The following is a 25,317-nucleotide window of genomic DNA, read 5'->3' as shown; positions in this document are numbered from 1 at the left end:
GTGTAGCCCAACAAGAAAGAAAAAATGTCTTTCTTATAGTCCCCTCACTCACCGGAGTTTCCTCACGGTGACATGCTTCATCATCGGGGTCCTCCCAGTTCTCTACGAAAAGGGGCGTGCTACGACTTGCGAGCTACGTAGGAGCACTGAGTAGTGAAGGACTATGTGTGGTGTAAGGAATGTGAAGTGGAGTGGATGGGTGTGTGTGTGTTTAAAAATACTGTGCTAGTGGGCCTCAATGTTTTATTCTGCTCCTAGACCAGTATGTTAAAAATGGGGTTATACTGTGTACCAACCAATAATGTAGTTGGGTTCAGTATTTGGTCAACATGTTTCACGCTACCCCCAGCGTTTCTTCAGGACCATACAGGGACCAGCCCTGTATTGTACCACTCCTAAAAAACCTAAAGTTAGGAATTTATTAGTGCAACATATATTTACAGTGATTAACGTTGTCCCTATTCGGTACACACGTGGTTCTACATACATACGCTTGACTTTTAAGGCGAATGTATAGTTCAATGGTGAACCTGTAAAAGAATGAATAAAGAACAATTAAAAAACACCTCGCCCCTATCTCTGCCGAGATCGGGGACTTTTTTCGTCCTTCACAAACATGCACGTTTTTGATACATGCACATATATGCATACAGACTATATGGTGTGGTTTCACCATATTGGTGCGTGCATACTTTCAGATCCGGTGTCTGTTCGCCAGATGCCCAACAAGTGAACTTAACGTGGAAAAAGACAAACGGAAGTGACTATACATAAAACAGTGGACACACATTTAACACACAACCAAAGCAAACGTTTGAATATTTACTTTTGTTGGCGCTTAATAGCACATCATGGTCTCTTAGGGTGGCGGTATTGCCTCGGTGGAAAACAATGCTAGAAGGATTTTTAGGGTTGTAGAGGACGTGGTTAGTGATCGAGCGTCTTTTACATATATCATTTAGTTAGAGGTCTAGTACTCGCTACCCTCTCTTGGCGGTTAGGTCAGATACACCTACTTCCTAATCAGCAACCCGCGCCGTGTTACCTATCAGCTTCCCCTCGGACCGCATCTTGCAATGTGGTCCGCGGGTTTGGTTTTTGTTTGTTTCGATTTCCGGGTTGGAACTAGACCGTCGCGCTCAGGCGGCCATCTTAGATGGATGCAAACGAGCGTCACATGCGTCTTTCTTCCATGCCGTTTGTTACTCGCCCTTATTATCGAACCGGCTTTTTAGAAAACACAATGTTTGGGGTAATGTTATAATAAAAACAAAGAATAAAAATGAAACAATGGGCATTCTTCACAAATAGGGATTGAAGAAAACGTGGACAAAAAAGTTACCACAGGATTAGTTGATATGGTTTATGATATATAACAAATAAACCAAGGATGGAGTGAAAAAATGGAGTTTGAGAAGTATTGTTTTAATCATGTTTTTCTATAATGGTTTTAGGGGCATTAAAGTTCTAGGATGTTATTTTTCATGAAAGTAATTTTTCAGCTCTAGGATTCAGGTACATTAGTTTCAGGATGTTATATTTCAACGATTGAAGACACCCCAACTCTGTGAGGGCTAGACGGCAACACTCAAGCACTATATGTCTTGGTGTATGATATTTCCAGTCTTCTTCAAATAGCACCTCTTCCAGGATTTCCAAAGTTTCCTTGTGCGGTAAACTAGTGTAAAGACTCTCCACATCTAGGCTTATTAAAATACTAGATGTGGGGTCAAAATTGATCTCCTTCAATAGACATAGTACATCCTTGGTATCTTTGAGATACGTGTCTGTTTTTTGAACTATTGGGCGAAGGAAGGCATCAGCATACTTAGACAGGGGCTCTAGAATGGAGCCTATTCCGGACACTATCGGTCTCCCGGGTGGTTGCTCCATATCTTTATGGATCTTTGGGATCGTGTAGAAGTATGGGATTGTAGGTTTTGAATTTACTAAGAAATCAGCTTCTTTTTTGTCCATCCAGTCATTTACTGTGCTCTCCTCAATGAGGTGTGCAATGCAGATCCGTAGTCTTTCAGTCGGGTCTTCCTTGATCACAATATAGTTCCTTGTGTCTGCAAGTAGACGTAGGCATTCTTGTCTATACTTTACAGAGTCCTGTAGGACAATTGCTCCTCCCTTGTCCGCCGGTTTTATTGTGATTGTCTTGTTATTTGATAGTTCATGGATTGCTTCAAATTCCAAATTAGTAGTGTTTTTGAACACCTTGATGGTATTGGGGTCAAGGTCTTTTACATCTTTCATTACAGCTTTCTCAAAAGCTAGCAATTCGACTGGTAAATTGTGAGACAGCGGGACAAAAGTTGAACTTTTCTTCAAACCTGTGTCCGTTTCTCTGGTAATTGTCTTATCTTTGTCTTTGAAAAAGACCTGGAGTTTCAATTTCCTCATGAATTCCTTTAGTTCACAGCATAGTTTAAATTTATCAGTTACTGGAGTTGGGACAAAACCTAATCCTTTATTTAATATTCCAATCTGGACTTCTGTCAGAGATATAGAGGATAGGTTGACCACTAGATCTAGTGGTTGCTCGTCGTGGGTTCCGGTGGCCCCTTGCTGCGTGTGTGTCGTCCCGTTGTTTCCACGGGTTGGGCCCATTGTACCTGCTGAGCTGTTTTCGTTTTTGTTCTCTGGGTCGTCTGGCCTCTCCCTAAAAAAGGGCGGTTTGGATTGCCCTGGTGGGAGTTCCAATTTTGGAAAGGTTGTTGTGGATACATTGGTGGAAACTGTTGCGGCCCATAAAAGAAAGGAGGCGGGGGGCCGAAAGGTGGCTGGTAAGATGGCCACATCTGTGGTTGGTTTCCTCGATTTCTACCTGAGTTTCCTCTACCCCTTCTTTGTTTTCTATTTGTTGGATAGTTGTAATATTTAGGAGAACTGGAATTCTCAGATCCACTGTCAGATCCATCGCTGTCTGTATTATATCCAGGATTCCTGTTACTAGGTTTATAGTCCTCTCGTATGTATGGATAGACTTTTTCATGAGAAAAGCTTTTTTTGTCTTTATCCAATTTGATGTACTTGGTATCCTTGAGACTAATCTCAAAGTCTGTCATGCTTTTGTTTAGTTCATCAATTCAAAACCTACAATCCCATACTTCTACACGATCCCAAAGATCCATAAAGATATGGAGCAACCACCCGGGAGACCGATAGTGTCCGGAATAGGCTCCATTCTAGAGCCCCTGTCTAAGTATGCTGATGCCTTCCTTCGCCCAATAGTTCAAAAAACAGACACGTATCTCAAAGATACCAAGGATGTACTATGTCTATTGAAGGAGATCAATTTTGACCCCACATCTAGTATTTTAATAAGCCTAGGTGTGGAGAGTCTTTACACTAGTTTACCGCACAAGGAAACTTTGGAAATCCTGGAAGAGGTGCTATTTGAAGAAGACTGGAAATATCATACACCAAGACATATAGTGCTTGAGTGTTGCCGTCTAGCCCTCACAGAGTTGGGGTGTCTTCAATCGTTGAAATATAACATCCTGAAACTAATGTACCTGAATCCTAGAGCTGAAAAATAACTTTCATGAAAAATAACATCCTAGAACTTTAATGCCCCTAAAACCATTATAGAAAAACATGATTAAAACAATACTTCTCAAACTCCATTTTTTCACTCCATCCTTGGTTTATTTGTTATATATCATAAACCATATCAACTAATCCTGTGGTAACTTTTTTGTCCACGTTTTCTTCAATCCCTATTTGTGAAGAATGCCCATTGTTTCATTTTTATTCTTTGTTTTTATTATAACATTACCCCAAACATTGTGTTTTCTAAAAAGCCGGTTCGATAATAAGGGCGAGTAACAAACGGCATGGAAGAAAGACGCATGTGACGCTCGTTTGCATCCATCTAAGATGGCCGCCTGAGCGCGACGGTCTAGTTCCAACCCGGAAATCGAAACAAACAAAAACCAAACCCGCGGACCACATTGCAAGATGCGGTCCGAGGGGAAGCTGATAGGTAACACGGCGCGGGTTGCTGATTAGGAAGTAGGTGTATCTGACCTAACCGCCAAGAGAGGGTAGCGAGTACTAGACCTCTAACTAAATGATATATGTAAAAGACGCTCGATCACTAACCACGTCCTCTACAACCCTAAAAATCCTTCTAGCATTGTTTTCCACCAAGGCAATACCGCCCCCCTAAGAGACCATGATGTGCTATTAAGCGCCAACAAAAGTAAATATTCAAACGTTTCCTTTGGTTGTGTGTTAAATGTGTGTCCACTGTTTTATGTATAGTCACTTCCGTTTGTCTTTTTCCACGTTAAGTTCACTTGTTGGGCATCTGGCGAACAGACACCGGATCTGAAAGTATGCACGCACCAATATGGTGAAACCACACCATATAGTCTGTATGCATATATGTGCATGTATCAAAAACGTGCATGTTTGTGAAGGACGAAAAAAGTCCCCGATCTCGGCAGAGATAGGGGCGAGGTGTTTTTTAATTGTTCTTTATTCATTCTTTTACAGGTTCACCATTGAACTATACATTCGCCTTAAAAGTCAAGCGTATGTATGTAGAACCACGTGTGTACCGAATAGGGACAACGTTAATCACTGTAAATATATGTTGCACTAATAAATTCCTAACTTTAGGTTTTTTAGGAGTGGTACAATACAGGGCTGGTCCCTGTATGGTCCTGAAGAAACGCTGGGGGTAGCGTGAAACATGTTGACCAAATACTGAACCCAACTACATTATTGGTTGGTACACAGTATAACCCCATTTTTAACATACTGGTCTAGGAGCAGAATAAAACATTGAGGCCCACTAGCACAGTATTTTTAAACACACACACACCCATCCACTCCACTTCACATTCCTTACACCACACATAGTCCTTCACTACTCAGTGCTCCTACGTAGCTCGCAAGTCGTAGCACGCCCCTTTTCGTAGAGAACTGGGAGGACCCCGATGATGAAGCATGTCACCGTGAGGAAACTCCGGTGAGTGAGGGGACTATAAGAAAGACATTTTTTCTTTCTTGTTGGGCTACACTTAAGATAGTATCTGGAAGTTAGCCACCACACGAGACAGGTCCCTGAACCCAGATATTGGGCTCTTTTTTGCTACATTAATCTCTTTAGGAGGATGACCTGTTCTTAAGTACCTCCTTCTCCCCCCTTTTTTGTACAAACCATTTGTTAACCATCATGATTGGTTTTTTTAATATAGATTTTTTGCAGAGGTGAGATTACCAATGTGCAAGTTTGTATGTATGACGTTAAAGGCATTTGCTGTCATAACTCATAAATTCATCATAGGATCTAGGTAGTGTTAATAACCAATTATACCTCTACTTTTCAAGTTGATTTCTGAATAAGTGTAATTCTATTCCTACCTAGATTTTTTCTACAACCTTCTTAACACCCAGAAGAAATGTGTTCACCTTCAGTGTGAAGAGTGCTTTAAAATGTTACATATACAAGACAAAAAAGTGAGGAAGACTAATTGGTTCTTGGTCATTGCATGATTTTATAGTGAAAACTAACTGTTGAAACCAAACCATTATATATACTGCATCCTGACGCACTGTAAATAAATTAAGCCCTGTGAGGAAACCCTTATGGTCACTCTGACCTAAGAACTGCTCAGAAGATTTTCCTTTGCAGAGATCTGCAACAGCTACTTCCTAATCAGTTTAAATGGCTTTGTTACATTGACTCTGATTCTAGTGAGCTAAGCATCTCTGCAAATCGTTTTGAGTAGATTGTCTTTATTCTTGTTGTTCTTGTTCAGCACCTATTTCTTTGCACTAGGAATGGAACTGATGATGAGAAAGGGGCATAGAATTGGTAACATCTGCCAAGTCCCCCGAGGGTTGTTCGCCCGTGAGGTGCCTTCCTTTTCACCACACATTTTTTGTTTGTTTATCATTTAAGTGTGGGTGGATGTACTGTCTCAGTGGGCAGACATCATTGGTTGTGTCGCGTTGAACTTTGCCCGGAATCTCCCACGTGCAGTTCACAAACAGAGTTTTGATGTGGACGATCAGGCATTAGAGAAAATACACCTTACCACAAATATAGAGGGGGTGATGTTGGACTTACAGTATTTTTTCCAACCAAGTAGATTCTCATGCCTAGTAGATGAACACTAACCAGTGTCTAGGGTACAGCACAAGGGAGACCTGTCAGATTTTGCCAGATTTTGGAGGAGACTGCAAAAAACCTGCAGTCGTTTCTGCAGGACCACAACTGGGTCAGAAGTTGACCTCTCTCCTTACCCCATCCAGAGCTAACAGGGGTGACAGTGTTAGCATTTTTGCATGTTGGAGTTCGCAAGACTGCTCTTTCTCCGAGACAGATTCCACCTAGAGTGGAGCTCAGTACTCCTGTATGCATTCCTGCGCTACTTCTCTTGCCAGAGTTCTCAAAATAAAAATAATAATGATTTACTGGACACTAGTCATCCTAGTATGACAGGATTAAGCAAGGAGAGTGTGGTACCTAGAACTCCTGGGCAGGATCATCTGTCCTCCAATCAGGCTGCCACTTCAGGAAGATCTTCTGTTGCAGAAGCAGGACAGGGTTCGGCACCTAGGCCGGCTGGTGGCGCCTGGTATACCCTTCTCGACAGATACCCTCACTGCCACCCTCATCTCTCTAAAGCCCTTCACTCATGTATAGTTAATTTGTTATAGCACTACTCTTATCAGTGTAGGATGTCAGAGCATACTTACATCACACACACATTATTCAGAGACAATGAATCATACCTGCGTAAATGAGTCTTTAGGAGTTGTTCAATGACAATGAGGATTACCAGGTGTAGGAATCACATTATCGATACCAGTAGTATATTTTAGTGCATATGGTCTGGGGAAACACAAACTCCGGATTTTAAAAGTATCACAATGGTTGGGGTTGGCTCTTCTAATAAGAATGTATTTCTACCCAAACAATGCCAAAAAATTTTGGGGGGAAATACCCTTAATTACGAAAAAGGGATTGGGTTTGTGATCAACAAAAAGCAAAAGTTCCCTTTTCCTGGTTGTTAAATGACAGATAGGACTAGTTAACAAAGACCCTCTGTCAAGACGTGTTTTACGGTAGCTAGTGAGTGTAGTTAAAGTGGAGCCCCACACTACAAAATAACAAATTTACCAAACTTGCATCAGTATGGGCAATGCAGTTTCCAAACTTAGAAATACTGGAATTTAGACCAAAATGAGAACACACATCAATAGTATACAGAAGAAAATAAAACTAAAGAGGTTTTGCATTATATGTTTGTTAAAAAAAATATATTTTTATTTTTATTTTGTACACAAAGAAATACTGGTTTGTTTGTTCATTTACAACTCATAAAAACAATTTTCAATTTATTAAAACATGACATTACATTTCTATTAAAATCATAAGAAAAATCAAGGAATTGTTGACGCGGTGTTTCGGTGAGAGTGTTGATCACCTTCTTCAGGACAATACTATCTTTATATTACAAACAATCTATACAAAGAGAATTAGAATTAGAAAATGAGTTTTTGTATTTTGTTATGGAAACATACCTCTCTTGCAAAACCTCTATCCCCTTATTCATCATCATCATCATAGTAACTTTATACATTCCTTTCTCATTTCATTCTATATTCGAGCTAGAACATGTTTATCATGTTTCACTGTTTTGCTTGTTTGTACAGTTTAAAAATTATATTTAGCCAAAATCCCATTTTTACAAAAAGGAATGTTGTACATATACATAAGGATTGGATATGTTGTATCTTCTATTATTTGTTACTTTGTGGGCTCCAAGTCATTAACCTACCCTCTTAGTGAACTGAAAATTATGCAGTTCATGGAAGGAGATACTCACTATTATAACATCAGGTTGCAGCTCAGGCTAGCTATTAGCTTTTAGTATTGGGCTCCTGGTAGGGCTTCAGTTATATAGATTGTACTGAAACATAAAGCACATTTTATTTAATTACTGCTTTTGGGTGGTCTTACCTCATCACCTATAATTTAGATTTACATTATTATATTAACTTAATTTTTATATATCTGGTCAGAGATGTATCAATTCTGTTCCTACTTTCTTTTAGTTGTCAGCGGTTCTTATTTGCTTAACCGGCTGTGGGAATTTTTTTTTTACATGAGCTCAGTGGACTTCCTTATTACTTGTGTACCATGATTTTGTGTTACAAAGGCTTATACAAAAATGTGTTTTCCAGCCTGTATTGAAGTATGACTGAGTGATATTTTTACTTCTTTAAAAATTGTATCACCTCGTCAGCATGCCCTGTCCAGATCATTATAATTCTTCTCCTTGGATTCTGGGGGACTGTAAAGTAATAAAAAAGAAAAGGCTATTGTATCTTACTTTGGATTCCTCTTCCTCAAGTAGATCTGGACCATATTGCTCTTACCTTCACTTTTGGTCCTTCTTATTGAAACTTAGATTCTCTGTTAACTAGTCCTATCTGTCATTTAACAACCAGGAAAAGGGAACATTTGCTTTTTCTACCCAGACAAGCCTTTTTATAGCAACATTAGGATAATGAAAGACTCAGGAACATATTTAAGGTTCTACCCTATACCATGCAGTTTACATCTTTGATGACAGTTCATATCCCATTTAGCGTGGCCATCAATAGACAGTAGCCCCCTCAGCTGGTCAGATGCCGATAGTGTGGTTTCTAACGTAAGCCTACCCCTCTCATCCCAGGGCTTTAGTAGTTTTGTGCCAAGACTCCATCACTACTGCCGTAGGCAGCTGAGGTAAACCCTTTTTATCTTACAAATGCCAGACATATCCTTCTGTGTGCATTGCTCTTTTGTTCGGCATCACCAAACGTTCCTACTGAGATAAGAAGGCCCACTCATTGATTGTCTGCAATTTAGTATCCCAGTTATACAAACATAGGTTGGGGGGGGGGCTATACAACCGTTCAGCGGTTTCCTCTTAAGAGATGTTTAGGCTATTCTCGGAGTCACGCCTCCCCCAAAAGAACCCCCTTGTGGCCTCTGCCACCGTCCGGGAGAACTTTATGGTTATTGAGAACGGTGTATTTTGTAGGACATACAGAAACTTTGAGAGATAGATCATTTTGTAAAGTGCTGCTCTACCCATTATGATAGGGGAAGACTTTTACATCTTTCCACCTCACTTTTATATGAGTAAAGGATTTTCTCCAGGTTTTCTACCAGAAATAGGTCGTGAGCCTTTGTAATAAATATTTCCAAGTATATAGACCCCTTGGGCTGCTATGTCAGGGAATGGTGCCAAGCAGCGTTCCAGAGTAGTGTATCCATACGCAGCCAGCACGGCAGAGGTTTAATCCCCAGCTCGAATTGTAGAGGGGAGAGCTCGCACCAATGCCTGGTGCCTCTGCCCAGGGAGAACTCTCTGGAGAAGACTCTGTTCACTTTGATTCTAGCCACTTGGTCTTTATATAGTAAGCCCACAGAAGAGATAAGCCTCCTACCTATCCTCATTCTGTTTAGGATAGCCATCAGATACAGCCATTTAAGGAAGTCAAGTACTTCCTTGGCTTCTAGAGAAAGAAGAAGCAGCGTTGGCTCAGTAATCCGGTCACACTGTGCCAAGCAGCCCACCCATGCTTGTAGGTCATAAAGGCCGACCAATCCTGGGCCACCAGTGTGTCGATTACCTGTAGGAGGTGGTTAGCAAGGACTTTAGCCAGAATTTTGGGCACGGTATGTGTGGTTTTGCATATTTGAACAGTTCTGGGGTAAAGCCATATGGTCCTGTGGAATTGCTACTTTTGTTTTGTCTTATAGCCTCGGCTAATTCCCTCTCAAATAATTCTGCATTGAGAAATTCACTCAAAGCTCCCTGTAGTGTAGGAGCTGGTTCCTCGCCCACAAAGTCCTCAAGGGTCCGCGGGTGAGCCACCCTCCTCAGCCTCGTACAGGCTCTCTACAGCTTCGACAACCAACCCGGAAACCAACCCACCCTACCATTTGCTGAACATTCTCCCCCCGTGAACACCCTTAACGACTGGAACCCAATCTCCACTGAGGACACAATCCGCCTGATGAATTCCATCCACTCAGGATCCCCCACAGACCCATGTCCTCACCACATCTTCAACAAAGCAGACTCCGTCATAGCACCGCACCTCCGAGACGTCATCAACTGCTCCTTCAACTCCGCCACCTTCCCGGAAGACTGGAAACACGCTGAACTCACCGCCCTTCTGAAAAAACCCACAGCGGACCCCACCGAACTCAAAAATTACCGCCCCATCTCGCTCCTTCCATTCCCGGCCAAAGTCATCGAGAAAGCTGTCAACAACCAGCTCGCCGCCTTCCTCGAAGCCAACAAATCCCTCGACTCCTCACAATCCGGCCTCCGAGCAAAACACAGCACTGAGACCGCCCTCATCGCAGCAACAGACGACATTCGAACTCTACTGGACAATGGAGACACAGTAGCCCTCATCCTCCTCGACCTCTCTGCAGCATTCGACACAGTCTGCCACAGCACCCTTCTACAGCGCCTCAGAAACATCGGAATACAAGGAAAAGCACTTGAATGGATCACCTCCTTCCTCACCGGAAGAACACAGAGAGTCCGCCTTCCACCATTCAAGTCCGAGGCCACTGAAGTCATCTGTGGCGTACCACAAGGATCCTCACTCAGTCCCACCCTCTTCAACGTATACATGAGCCCCCTCGCGGCCATCGCACGCCAACACAACCTCAACATCATCTCCTACGCGGATGACACCCAACTGATCCTATCACTCACCAAAGACCCCAACACCGCCAAAACTAACCTACACGAAGGAATGAAAGAAGTTGCCGAATGGATGAAACAAAGCCGTCTGAAACTTAACTCAGACAAAACAGAAGTCCTCATCTTAGGTACTTCCCCCTCTGCATGGGACGACTCCTGGTGGCCGGAAGCCCTCGGAAAAGCACCCATCCCGACAGACCATGCACGGAACCTAGGCGTCATCCTGGATTCTTCACTCTCAATGAACAGACAAGTCAGCGCCGTATCCTCTTCCTGCTTCAACATTCTTCGCATGCTCAGAAAAACATTTCGCTGGATCCCCACCGAAACAAGGAAAACAGTCACCCATGCTCTGGTCACGAGCCGACTAGACTACGGAAACACCCTCTACGCAGGCACCACCACTAAACTCCAGAAGAAACTCCAACGAATCCAAAACGCCTCAGCCAGGATCATATTAGACATCCCACGCAACGAACACATCTCTGGTCACCTTAAAGACCTCCATTGGCTACCCGTCGAGAAGAGGATCACTTTCCGACTGCTAACCCACGCACACAAATCACTCTACGACATCGGACCAGAATGCCTCAACTCACGACTTTCCTTCTACACCCCCTCCTGCCAACTACGTTCTTCCAGCCAAGCCCTCGCCACGGTACCTCGCATCAACAAGACCACCATGGGAGGCAGATCCTTCTCTTACCTGGCTGCTAAAACATGGAACTCACTCCCCGCTTACCTTCGCCTTACCCAGAACCACCTAGCATTCAGAAAGCAACTTAAAACGTGGATATTTGACAAGTAATCCTCCTCCCCTTTCTAAGCGCCTTGAGACCCTCTGGGTATGTAGTGCGCTATATAAATTCTCTGACTTGACTTGACTATGGCACCCATGGTCACCTCCCTTGTTCCTGATTCAACCTCAGCAATCCACCTTCAGTCCTCCTGGCAAGCCACATTAGCATTCCCTCCACCTTACTTCCTACTTCATACTGTTTATCCTGCTTTTCCCTGTATATCGCCCTGCTTCCTGGTGATGCAAGTGACGCAGCTCCTCTCTCCCGCCTCAGTCTTACCTGCTACATCCGGGGGGTGGGGGTTGGGCACGTAATCAGCCTCCCACTGAGCCAGTCATGAAGTTCTGCAATCTCTTTATCTCTCTCTTTATGTTTACCAGAGATGTGGAACATGAGACAGCCCCTCAGGACGGTTTTGCAAGCTTTCCAAACTGTGACCTCTGGGTCCACGGTCCCTGAATTTTCTTTAAAGTACTGGGTCGTGGTCTCCACCTCCATCTTCCTAGTTTGCCATGCAGTTAAGTCCCAGAGGTCCAACTTCAACTCCCCGGTGATCTCTGGATATTTGTCTGTAAGAGTGCAGTCAGCGGTGAGTGGTCTGCTGTGCCCTGTGCAAGTATATTGGTGTGCCCGAAGCAACCCAATTGGTGTTGTGGCATCAGGAAATAGTCCAGCCAAGACATAGACCTATGTGATTAGAATTGCAGGTATTCTTTTGGATCCCCAGGTGTTCCTCTGCCCACAGGTCCACCAGTCTCATGGTGTCCAGAAAGGACGCCAATCGTATATCTCATCTTGACCTTTCCACTGATTTCATCAATCAGTCCAGTTCCCTGTGATGAGTCAGGGAACTGAACTGACCCCCAATCAACAGTAGGGAATGTGGCACTTCCACCAGCTACGCTCTCAAGAGTCAGGTTGACCTCATTCCACTGACCACTCACTGCAGCCTGACAATCTATATTATTAACCAGTCTTCAGGTCACCTTTTGAGGGGGAGGCGGGGGGAGGGCGATTGGCAAGTCTGTATGCCCACCTCTCTTGAGCCTGGTGAATAGCATGCGTGCACAAACGGGTTGTATTTACCATGGTGAGGTATTCTACAAGTGTTCCCCCGCAGAGGTCGCTCATCATTCCTCACTTGCCACCTCAAACCGCCGCTAACTTCAGATGATTGTGTCTGCTAGCAGTGGTATGCCCGCCAGTCTGTCAATCTCCTCTGATCCCACTCTCGAGCCTCTAGAGTCACTAGCATTCTTTTCTGAGTCTTTCATCAGACTCTCCTATTTATTACCTGACCCCCAAGATCGATGCTGTTGATTCTCCGCCGCTACTTTAGCCCTTTCTATATCTGCCTGGGATCTTTTTGGAGTTGTCGTTGGGCCCCCGCATCTTCTCTGCCTCAAATTCTGCCACCGCCACACTTTCTCTGGAGGCTGCTCACATTGGTCGGGTAGAGGCTTCCCCTTCCCCTCCAGCCTCTCCCTTCTGCTCCAGCCTCCCCCTTCTGCTCCAGCCTCCCCCTTCCGCTCCAGCCTCCCCCAGGCATCCCCAGCTGGGTGGAAAAAGTCTCTCCCCCTTCTGCGCACACCCACAGTTTTGCAGGAAAGAATAAGACATATTAAAGGTTCTTAGTGCAGAGATGTCTCTTTACTTGGTGGAATGTTTCCAAATTGTATAGTCTGGATAGATGTTGACTGTAGACTCACCTATTTGCCAGGGTCCGTGGGCTTGCGCCACCTGCAGGATATGATTTAGGTTATGGACGTTTAATGATCTCACCACTATCGGTCTAGTTGGAGAGCCCGGCGCCTGCCTGGCACTCTATGCAACTGCTCATGAAAATCTTTGAGGCCTTGACCCCGCCCCCATCGTACCCACCATCTGCACTTTGGGGTGAACCATTCCCCTCCAGGAACTCTAGGTCGTCACAGAGTTATCCAATGTTCATGAGTAGCAGTGGCACACAGCCTAATATTCTGATGATCACTACGGCAGGGCCGCTACACGCAGGGGGGTGCAACGGCCTCCCCAAATCAGCCAGGACCACCCCCTCATCCAAAGCCCCACGAAGCCTGGCCACTTGCCAGCCCAGGCCACAAGATGGACCCCAGCTGGACGTTGTCCCACACCACTACACAGGCACCAGGCTCCGGGGCTGAGGCATGGTCTACTGGGATACTGCTTATCCGCTCTCAGGCCCCACCTCTCCACCGGGGTCCGCAGTTCTTACTCGTTTTGTGGGGAGACCACGGTGGGCACACATGTTCTCACCTAGTATGTGAATAACTCAGCGGATATCTCTTATTAATACTTATCTGGCTGTCTGTACAAGTCAAGTAAGGTCTTTGAAGATATGAATGCAAACTTTTGTTCACTCGCCTTGTGTGATGTATTTTTACAAATTATGTTACTGAAGAATTACTTTGAGATCTAATTTCTACCTCTTTCTTGTGACTCTTGTTACAACACTTAATGGAATGCCAGAGAGGTATTGGGATATCTAGAGTAGGAAGACAGTTACCAAGTATACAGTAATGGTCAACCATGACTGTGGTTGTCCTTGAAGGAAAGTTGAAGTTTGTTTTATTTTGGAATTTGTAATACAAAATAATAAAAACTGTTGTAATTGTAATGAGAATGTGTTCTGGAATTGTAGGTTCGGCCGGAAGTTAAGTGTTGTCAGAGGAATTGTGGAACAAGAAATTCAAGCTATGGTATCAAAGAGAGACAATATTGCAACACACCATTTATACCAGGCTTGGGACCCTGTTCCTTCTTTGTCTGCTGCCACAACAGGTACTTTTGTTTTATGGCCTCATGTTATAGTCATTTGAACAAGGAAACATAAGTCTCACCGGACCATCCATCAACTATACTTTTTGGTGTTTCACCCAATGAAAATATATTGATACTACTTTCCATTGATAAGTGTTTTGTTTGCCACTTTTGTATTTCTTGCTTACAAAATGTGTTCATCACAAAAGGCTTCCACAGCTTAAGGCATGTGAAGATAAATACTTAGTTACCCTGATGTTGGCTAATTTGTATCCAAATCCTGCTTCTGAATAGCACTGTTGTAGTCAGGCCCAAAAACTGTTTTTCTAAACAAAATGACTAGAACTTGGAAAGGGACATTCTTTGCTAGTAGTCCTACTTCAAATAAAAAAGTTCTCCTTTACTTTGCTCATCTTTGGAAGTGTACTCCGGTGTGATACAGCAGAGCTTGGCTTCCACTTTACATGACTTGTGTTGTCCACAATGCTGTGCCACTGGTGTCAATTTCAAATTTTTGTTTCACAGACATTTGAATCCAAAATCCCCCAAACATTTCAGTTTTCAGTGCTTGAATACTTTATGAACAGCTGGGGCCCTACTACAGATAGGGTGCCCTTTACCTGTTTGTGCACGGCATGCCTTTAAATAGGTGCACTGTGCACAAACAGGGAGGATGCGCCCTGTTATGAAGAATGTGCATCCCTCAGGGCAGCTGCAAACTTGTGCTACCATGGGGCACCACATTAACCCCTTCCCTGCTGGGTACATTCCCCTGCTGTGCTGGGGGGAGGGAGGGGCGCGCGCAGCGCTCCCATGCTCACGTGGAGCTCAGCTCGTCATGAGCTTCAGTGCTCCTGTGCTCCTGTGCTCATGACGAGCTCAGCTCGTCACGGCCGCACCCGTTTCTTTAGAACGCTCAGCACAGCAGGACAATTAGCTCAGCGTGCGAGCGTCCTAAAGGCCATGACGAGCTCAGCTCGTCATGAGCACCGGAGCACTGTAGCTCATGACGAGCTCAGCTCGTCATGAGCATGCAAGGGGTTAAAGTGAAATACACAGAGCTTGCTGCTTCAAAGCCACTCTGTGTTTAACTGTATAGGCAGCAACCCGCTGCACTTTTAAGAAGGATTAGAGATTCCCTTACAAGCGGATGTAGTGAGTGTCTGAACCCTCCTGCAAAGGGATGTCTGAGGGGTCCATAGGATCCCCACACCCATCAGGGGACGCACTGACACCTTTTTGTGGCTCACTTTTAGTGCTCCTCCTGACAGCTACTTTGCCTTTGCGCTCATTTCGATAATACAGTGTGGGCTAAGAGGTAGAGAGATTCTCTCATTCGCATGGAGCCACATCCCCATACAAATAAGTGAATGCCCTATTAAGATAGCGCTGAAGCTACATGTGCACCAGTGCTATCCGTATTACATAAGCTGCCTCTTCTGTAATACCAGAGTGCCCCCGGGGCACACAAGGTGGGTGCACATGCGCGTTGCACCCCTGGGTCACTTTGTATGATACGGCCCCTGGTGTCTGTGCTGGATCACAGTAGGCGTTGAATGTCTTGGTTGGATTCTGATCACAACTTCCATGCTTTCAACTAATATTTCCAGTGCACCATAAGGCCATTCGGGATTTAGAGTTTTTTCTCTGACTAAAGAAAGATTGCATTGCTTCCATTCCACACTTTAGAACTGGCTAGATCAACAGAACCCAAGGAATGGCAATACACCTTGGATTAGTCTTCCAAAAACATAAGAAGTAAAGTAAGTGTGAGAGGTCGTGTTCAAGTATTCCTCCTTTTCAAAGCATATGGTAGGTGTGAAGAGGATCAGAGTGCACCAGTTCTTCATCTGTCCTTTCTTTTCCTACCAGAAAAGGTACTACACAGAGTCGAGAGCCAACATGGACATAGTTCGGAGGTACTGATGCAAAGGTTTCACTCTTCCCAGTTTTTCATTGAAATGTGCTTTTGGTAAAATACTGATTTACAAGTATACTCTTGCTTGGTGATTATACTGAATGAACAACATTGTGAAACAAAGTATGGTCTCTTTATTGTTTTACGTTGAATTCTCATTGCATTCTAGGTGCTCTCATCAGTCATGAGAAACTTCTGCTACAGATCAACACTGAGAGAGAAATTGGGGACATGAGCTACAAACTAGGACAGGTGTGTTAATATAAATATGTTTGCATTCTTTTTCTCAGAGGCTTATACATTTCAGCAGATCTTTATAGAGTGGAGAGGAAGATCTGGTGGACTTGTTGTTCTTTGTTATCTTGTTTTTCCATTCCTATCCACTGCATAGCCACCACTAATTATGATTGTTTTGGTTCTAGTCTTCAATGTGGATTGTCCTGAGTTGTGAACTCTTTAACAGCCAAACACAAGCCCAGGCTATGTAGATTCCGCACAAGTGTATTTTTGGTAATTATGTCATTCTTTATTTGTCAGCACTGTGAACCTTTAGGGTTTTATAGAGATTTGGATTATTTCACTATATATTCTAATGGGTAGTTCTTTCTGCAGATGTTTATAGATCTGATAAACTTCAAATATCAAAGTGATTGTGTTGCACAAGTAGCAGAAGATCTTAATAGGTGTCTTATCCAGGACCAGGACTACTCATTTTTTTATGTGCCCTCGGCACGCATCCCTAGCTCTGCTCCCAATATTGACAATTTTCCGACGACTCTAAATTTTGTCACAGACAAAGTGTGCCAGGGAAGATGTCTCCCATCAAAACAACAGTATTCAAGATATGAAGTGACTGCAGGAAACAGATGTTGGTGATAGACCCTACAACGTGTTGTGTGCGTATGAGCTCCGGCCACAATTCATAGTTGTACAAAAAGTGTATGCTCATGCACCCAAAGACAAACCGGGAGCGGGAGTCAAAGCTTAAAACAGGGGTCCAGTCCCTGTTGCTGGACTGTTCTCGGTAGCTATCGTGAGGCCAGTCCCACCCAAAGTTTAGTTCCTGCTCAAAGTCTCCTGAAAACATGCCACATGCCCAAGAAAACCTAGCAGGACTTATCCCCTCCCACCTACTCAAATATGTAAGAACTTGCAAGGTCATCACAAGAAGGTATGGAGTCTTCAGTCACCGAGCCGGTCCCAGAGTCTTCTGACACAGAGCTGGTCCTCGCATGCTCTGAATAGCTGACTTCAAGGAAGCCATGCTGCAAATTTTTCAGACAGTATCTGGCTTCCTCTGGTATGACTTCAAGCTCTCCAATTGGATCTCTGCTGGTGGGCCCTTTCCCCGACAGTCCCATCAGAACCCATTCCTTGGCACGTACTAAACCTGGCCCAGACTTCCATTCTGGCCCAGGATCAACTACAGTTCCTTCTATGCCAGCTGCAATGCCTGCTCCATTGGTGCTTGTACCAGAACCAATTACAATACCAGTTTCTTACTTCAACCTAAGTCGGCCCACTCTAGGTTTGTGCTGTACTTAGAAAGATATAACCAGTAGTTGTGTAACCAGACCAACAGTCTCTGCCTTTCCTTCAATGCCAGTACGATCAAAGGATAGGTGCCCTCTACGACCCCAGTTCTGTCCAGGGCAAACTAAATGTGTTATATGACCCTGATGATGATGAGGACACTGCAATGTTCTCCCTTTTCAGTACTCTGATGAAGGGCTGTGTTTATATTTGCAAAATGCCAGTGGGCTAAATCCTTCACCAGAGACAGAACTGGGTTCTCCACCTGGTCCACCAATGGAAGAGAGAGTCTCATTTGTAAGTGGTGGACCAGAGTCACTTGAATGTATGGAATACCCACAATTTGGCAGCCTGCAGCTGACACCAGTTGCAGCCAGGTGGCTCCATTTTGAGCTACCTTTGATCATATGACCAATTGGTTTACCACACAGGCAAGCTGTAACAACATCTGTCCCTTCTAGATTCACATACCTAGGGACCTACTTTAGAAGGGAGGGTAAAGATAGTTGGGGACTTTTCCTGAGGAATGTCCTGGTCGAATAAGGGGCACAAAAGGAAGGCAGCAGAATCCTGTTGGCATGTCATTGAGGTTCTGCACTGAACGGACTATGAAATGCATAGCTTTTATTGATGTAAAGGGGAAGCATCAATATAATTTCCAGTGCTCTATAATACCATATGCATTTTAATTTAAAATTTGCCTTACCAACAAGAGGCATATTCCTCATTATCTCCTAATAGAGAGCTCTAGAGGGAGCCCATCTTGCATACCTCCCTATGAGAAAGGGCTTGATGGCATGCTAATGCCACATCGGTGGGTGAGGGCGTTTATCCTTTTTGGGAAGGCCCAAGGAGTTTTATGGCTTCCTAATGGCCAATACCTCAGTGTTGGGTATTCCCAGATAATATTTTGTTTTAGTGTCAATATATTTTTGGGGGTTTCACTTATTGAGAAAAAGTACACCAGGTGGCAGAGGGAGCGCACGAGTGGAGGTAAAGGAGGGCACGACATTACCAAGCCTGCCAGAAGATATAGTCCATAGGAGGGGATCAATCTGCAACTGTGTGCACTCTTTGTATGGAGTGAAAGGTGCACATATGGTGAGGGTAGCAAAACTAGTGACTAGAAGGGGAGCAGATAGTGAAATACCTCTGCCAGTTCCACCAGCAAAAGTTGCACCAGTTGTAAAACAGTTAAAATAACACAAAAACACCCCTCCAATTGAAACATAAAACACAAAAAACAACCAACAAAACACAAAGAGCCTTTCTCTACAAATGGTCAGACCCTGCATGGGCTGCTCAGGATAGGTATGCTACATGGCTGATTAATGCAAGGTCTTGCAGCCAAACACCACTGCTAGTTGGGCTTACAGCGTGGCCTCAAAAGAGTCTGGGAATACACAATGCTTTCAATCAAAGTTGAAATCTGTGACATCCAGGATGAGTAGGGTTCAATATGCTAGCCACTGAGAGCAGGTTCGATGCTTGGACCCCTTTTGATGTTGTGATCCTAGAATGTCAGTTTTGAAACACTTCAAAATGGAAGCCTACTCCAGCTCCAACTTCAAAAGGAACAACATCAATTAGATCTCTGCCCCTTTCCACAGAATCTGATCTTAAACTAAAAAGGAGAGGACTCCTAGGTACATCAGACTCTAAATACTCCAGGGTGAAGTCTTCATCGCACCATACTTTGCTTGCCTGGAGTTTGTCATCCAACATAGCAACTACCCAGCATTATTCAACAGCAGCAGTTTCTCCAATTCTGGTTGCTGCAGAGCCACCACCTCCAACAGAGGGTTCTCAATTTGTCAACTCTCAGTTGGCTGGCCAGACAGTGGCATTGCCTCCCAACGCCTTTACTAGCCTCCCAACGCCAGAGGCAATCTTTGCATTCCATGTACAGATCCCAAACATCGGATAAGCAATCTAGGAGGCCTAGGTATCATTCAGCCCATCCAGGTCCCGACGAAGTTCCTGGTCAACAGCTGTATGACGGAACAATGTGGGTAAATACTTCCTATGCCTTTACCATGCATTTTTTACCCCGCATTTTTTAGATTGCATATGCTTTTTCAACGAATGCCTTTTCCAGGCATTGTTTATATAAACGCTTAATTGCATGGTAAAGGCAGGCGTTGTAAAGGCTTATATGTCGTAAAAACATATGTAGTAAAAAATGCGTGGTGAAGGCACAACGTGGTAAAAAACCTTGTTGTAAAGCCTATTTCGTCTTGTCAACATACCATTCTCCTTCAAAATCTCAGACCCACTCATCTTGGTTGTTCAACAGGGATTACTCTCCTACACAGTCTGAGTCTTCTCATTCAAGACTCATCCAGATAGATGACATTGCCATGTTAATGAGATACTGGTGAGAGGTGCAAACAAACTGATTATTCCAATCCCAAATGTGCAAACAACTACATCATTTATTTTTTAGACTCAGCACGCTGCTTCACATTGGCCTCTTCCTCTGGTCCCAGGTTTTTTTAGAGCCTGCAGTGGAACTATTCTTAACCCTAGCTTCAATTAGATCTGCACCAGCCACGCTGCAGAAGAAATACAAGCCTCAGGATCAAAATCTGTGTTTTTCGATCTGCAATTCCTGAATCGAGCTCTGTTATTGTTTCGTCAGCAAGGAAATATCACCTTACTTCTCCAACATCTACTGTACTTCCTGACAAGGAAAATAAGCAGATGGATGCTATTGGCTATTAGGTCCGTGGAACTTCTGCAACAGCCATGAAAGCTGCTAGTGCCACAGCATTGCTTAGAAGGTACAAGGGTTACTTGATGGATTCTGTCATATTGCAGAGAAGAAGTAGATGATTTTAAAGAGGTCCTTCAGGAAGGCATGATGGTATCAAGCCAAGTCATCCGTGCTGCTGCTGGTTCATCATATTCGGCAACTTGTTGCTGTTGCCATGGCTTGACCTTGAGGTGTTCATCCTGGTGCAGATTTACCAGGGCTAAAGTCAGCAGCAGTGCATGAAGTTGCAGTTGCACTCATGCAGTTTAAGACCTACAATTCATAAATTCGGAGTTGGAGACCCTGAAGGAGGTGAGCTTAGGAAAAAGAAATGAGTATTGCAAGCATTAGTACAACCGCAATTACCACTATTCACAGCAGAGGGATCAAACCCCTCAGTAGCTGCAGTGATACTACTAACAGCAGCAGTAGGAGCCTTATCAGTCTAGAAAGTGAATTAAAGGCTCAGTGAGACATCAGTCGCCTGTTACAGCAGGAACATCTCCTGTCAAGCCGTGGCTTCTCTATCCCACTCCTTATTTCTTCACTCCAGTGGGGTAAGCACTAGCAACCATCTTACAGAGTAGAACAATATGAAAACAGATGGTTGGTGAATACTATGCTGTGCAAAATGTCTATTCTCTGCAGTTCAGATCTGTTCCAGACATTCCTCTCATTTTGAAGATTTACTTCAGCACAAGGTTAAGGAATATGTTCATGGTACTTTCTGGTTCAAAGTAAGCTTTATCTCTAGAACTCAGACCCATTCTAGATACACAAAATGACAAAGAAATGCATAAAACAGGCAAATGTTAATGCTGACCCCTGCAACAAGATGTCATTGTGGAAATACTTCCGGTATCCACTTAAGACTCAGCTGGTTATTGCTTGACACTCAGTTCAACAGGGGCACAGTACCCTTTTCCTTCGCTGGTGAGCCTATAGAGCACATGGGGATTAGCAGATCACTCCATCTCTCCCTTCTTTTTGTTTACTTTCTGAAATATCTGTGTATTTCTCTTTTAGTTTCACTTTACTGTTTAGGGTTGATATTTGCGGTATTCTTTCTGGCCCACCCTCAAAGTTAGAGGATTCATCTCTGAGGCACTCTCAGGGGCGAGAGGAAATCCATCCTGGCCAACAGATGCCTCTGAGCCTGGATCCTCGGGATTGTGTGATTCAGGAGGAATAAACTGATTTGTTTTCACCCTGACATTGGTGTGTGAATACTAGTTGTCGGAATTCAGGCTGTAAGGGATAATTGATAATACAAACCATGTTTTTTAAATCTCCTTCCAAGGCTGCTTTTCTTTTAATAGATGATTTTTCCAAAGGGATATTCGGAACGACCCTTGACCCTGTGACCAGGCAGGTCGCTCCCTCTGCCACCGCGCAGACCCTCTGTGTGCCTCTGCTGCTGCCCCATGTCGTCTGCTGCCTCCCTGCAGACTGGTCAACTATGTGCTGACCGCTTCCCTGGTGACTGTTTTCTCCGTGTTTTTGCCTCCGTGTTTTGCCCCCTAATCTACTATTACTGTGCCCCTTGTTGTTTACTGTGACCCTTGGTTCATTTTCTGTGCCCGCTGTGCCTGTCTCTCTTCCCCCGCCCCCTCTTGCCTTCTGTGCCACTTGTTTCCCGGCGCTCGCATATCATGCGGCCCCGCCACCTCGCTACCCATTGGCCGCCCGCTCCCGCCTCCCAGCTTCTCCTCCCTCCCCCCCTCATATGGAGGCCGCACAGCGGATGCGCGCAGCGGGCGTGCCAAAGGCAAGCCCATCTGCGCCTGTACCGCGCCCAGTGCCAGGACCCCTGGCCCTCGACGATGCCAGCCCACCCATCAGAGTTATGACGCAGCCACTCTCCACGCACTCAACACCGGCTGGACTCCCGCTTGCCACCGAGCCACCCCGAAACGCACCCACAGATCCTTCAACTGCCAAGCCTGCAAATTCACCTGCCCCCGGACCTGCACCACACCCGCCAGACCAAACACCAGCAACAACCACCTCAAGTGTATCCTGCTCAACACCCTCTCCGTCCACATGCACGCCGTCCAACTCTGGAACCTCCTCGACACAACAGCGCCGGACGTCGCCTTCCTCACAGAAACCTGGATGAACGCCTCCTCAGCCCCCGACATCGCCATAGCCATCCCGGATGGCTACAAGATCACACGGAGGGACCGCGTCAACCAAACCGGAGGAGGCATCGCCATCGTCCACAGAAACACCATCTGCATCACGACCAACTCCGACGACACCCTCACCGCCGCCGAGCACCTTCACTTCCAGATACACACCGACCCCAAGAACACCCTCAGAGGTACTCTCATCTACAGACCCCCAGGACCACGCACACAATTCAGCGAAGCCATCGCCGACTTCATCAGTCCGCTTGCCCTCACATCCTCAGACTACATCCTTCTAGGGGACCTCAACTTCCATCTGGAAAACAACAATGACAACAACACCACCACCCTGCTGGACAACCTCCCCAACCTCGGACTAAAGCAACTGGTGAACAACCCCACTCACTAAGCCGGACACACGCTTGACTCCGTCTTCTCCTCCAGCAACCACATCTCCTTCAGCCACTCCACCGGACTACACTGGACAGACCACAGCTGCGCCCACTTCAACTTCATGAAAACCACGACCCTCCACCACCTGCAACAAGCTCCCCGAAGATGCTGGAGCAAGATCACCAGCGACCAGCTCACCCCTTCCCTGAGCCAAAACCCTCCCACCAACACTACAGACTCCAACGAAGCAGCCCGCAACCTCACACAGTGGATCACCAACTGCGCCGGTGCCCTCGCACCACTGAAGAATCCTCCCAGCAGACCCGGCAACAAGAAAGCCTCGTGGTTCAACAACGACTTCACAGACTCCAAGAAATCCTGCCGTACCCTCGAGAAAGCCTGGCGCCACGACCAGTCACCAGAGAACATGAAAGCCCCCAAGAACGCCATCCGCAGACACCACCAGCTGATCCGCACCACCAAAAGGACAGCATTCAAAACACGACTAGACAACAACACCCACAACAGCAAGGAACTCTTCAGCATCGTTAAAGAGCTCTCCAACCCCAGCGCCAGCAACAACGACATCACGCCCTCGCAAGACCTCTGCAACACACTCGCCTTGTTCTTCCACCACAAGATCGCCAACATACACTACAGCTTCGGCGCCCAGACCATGCACCCAACCACCAAACCTACACCTCCCACCACCACCCTCTGCGCCTGGACCCCCGTCAGCACTGAAGACACCACCCACGTGATGAACACCATCCACTCCGGCTCCCCATCCGACCCCTGTCCACACAACATCTTTAACAAAGCCGCCTCCATCATCGCACCCCAACTCCGGAACATCATTAACAACTCCTTTGCATCCGCCACCTTTCCGGAGAGCTGGAAGCATGCGGAGATCAGCGCCCTCCTGAAGAAACCCACTGCGGACCCCACGGACCTCAAGAACTTCCGTCCCATCTCGCTCCTCCCTTTCCCCGCTAAAATTATCGAGAAGACCGTCAACAAACGGCTAACCGCCTTCCTCAAGACAAACGTCTCACTCGACCCGTCGCAGTCCGGATTCCGAGCAAACCACAGCACCGAGACCGCCCTCATCGCCGCCACCGACGACATCAGGTCCCTGCTCGACAACGGAGAAACTGCTGCCCTTATCCTCCTCGACCTATCGGCCGCATTCGACACAGACTGCCACAGCACCCTAACAAACCGCCTCCACCGTGCCGGGATCCAAGGAAAGGCCCTTGAATGGATCACCTCCTTCCTCTCGGACAGAACTCAGAGAGTCTGCCTCCCTCCTTTCCGCTCAGAGGCCACCAAGATTTTCTGCGGCGTACCCCAAGGCTCCTCACTCAGCCCCACCCTCTTCAACGTCTACATGAGCCCCCTCGCAACCACCACAAGCCAACACAACCTAAACATCATCTCTTACGCTGACGACACCCAGCTGAACCTCTCCCTCACCAACGACCCCGCCACCGCTAGAGCCAGCCTCCAGGAAGGAATGAAAGACGTAGCGGAATGGATGAATTTGAATGAATGAATTTGGGTTTTATATAGCGCATGGCTGCCCGGAAGCGTCCCAGCGCTGAGATTGCAAGAAACAACTGAGGGTGAAAGTGGGGGAATAAGGAGGTAGGCTATTGAGGGAAAAGGTAAGTCTTGAGAAGTTTCCGGAATTTCATATGATTCGGCTCGGAACGAAGTTGGATTGGCAGAGTATTCCAGATGGTAGCGGCCATGACCGAAAATCGACGTCCTCCAGTCCGGGCTTTTTTAGTTCGATGTACCGTGGCCAAGTTGCCTTGGGCTGATCGTAGGGATCTATTGGGTTTGTATAAGGAGAGCATGGTTTTAAGCATTGGGGGTCCTAGATTTTGCAGGGCCTTGTGAGTGGAGCATAGAGCTTTAAATTTGACCCTTTCACGGATCGGCAGCCAATGTAGTGCTTTAAGGGCAGGTTTGGCTGATTCTCTGCGAGAGGTCCCGGTGAGAATCCTTGCTGCGGCATTTTGTGTTCTCTGCAGAACATTAACCGTAGCTTCCGGGGCTGCCAGGAAAAGGGCGTTGCAGTAGTCTAATGTTGACAGTATTAGACCTTGAATGAGCGTTTTTTGGGATGGTGCTGGGAGTAGAGGGAGAATTTTTCTGGTTGACCGTAGTAGACCCACACATGTACCGGCTGTTTTTTTTGCCTGTGTTATCATGGAGAGGTTCTGTTCCATCCAAAAGCCCAGACTTTTAATCTCAGTTT

At 45.6% G+C, this 25,317-nt stretch overlaps 1 protein-coding gene across 2 annotated transcripts in view; it reads left to right on the top strand.

Annotated features, from left to right (window-relative positions):
* The window catches only part of HTT (huntingtin), a 2,178,328-nt gene that overhangs the window by 1,840,729 nt on the left and 312,282 nt on the right, over positions 1 to 25,317 (top strand). For both annotated transcript variants that reach the window (XM_086964158.1, XM_086964157.1), the window contains 2 exons: positions 14,205 to 14,344; positions 16,411 to 16,493. In XM_086964158.1, the coding sequence (XP_086820284.1) occupies positions 14,205 to 14,344; positions 16,411 to 16,493 (223 nt within the window). The remainder of the gene's footprint in view (positions 1 to 14,204; positions 14,345 to 16,410; positions 16,494 to 25,317) is intronic.

Source organism: Lissotriton vulgaris, chromosome 3_2, assembly GCF_964263255.1.
Source record: "Lissotriton vulgaris chromosome 3_2, aLisVul1.2, whole genome shotgun sequence".
NCBI lineage: Eukaryota > Metazoa > Chordata > Amphibia > Caudata > Salamandridae > Lissotriton > Lissotriton vulgaris.
Note: the sequence above shows the minus strand (reverse complement) of the source record. Positions and strands in the feature narration are given on the sequence as shown.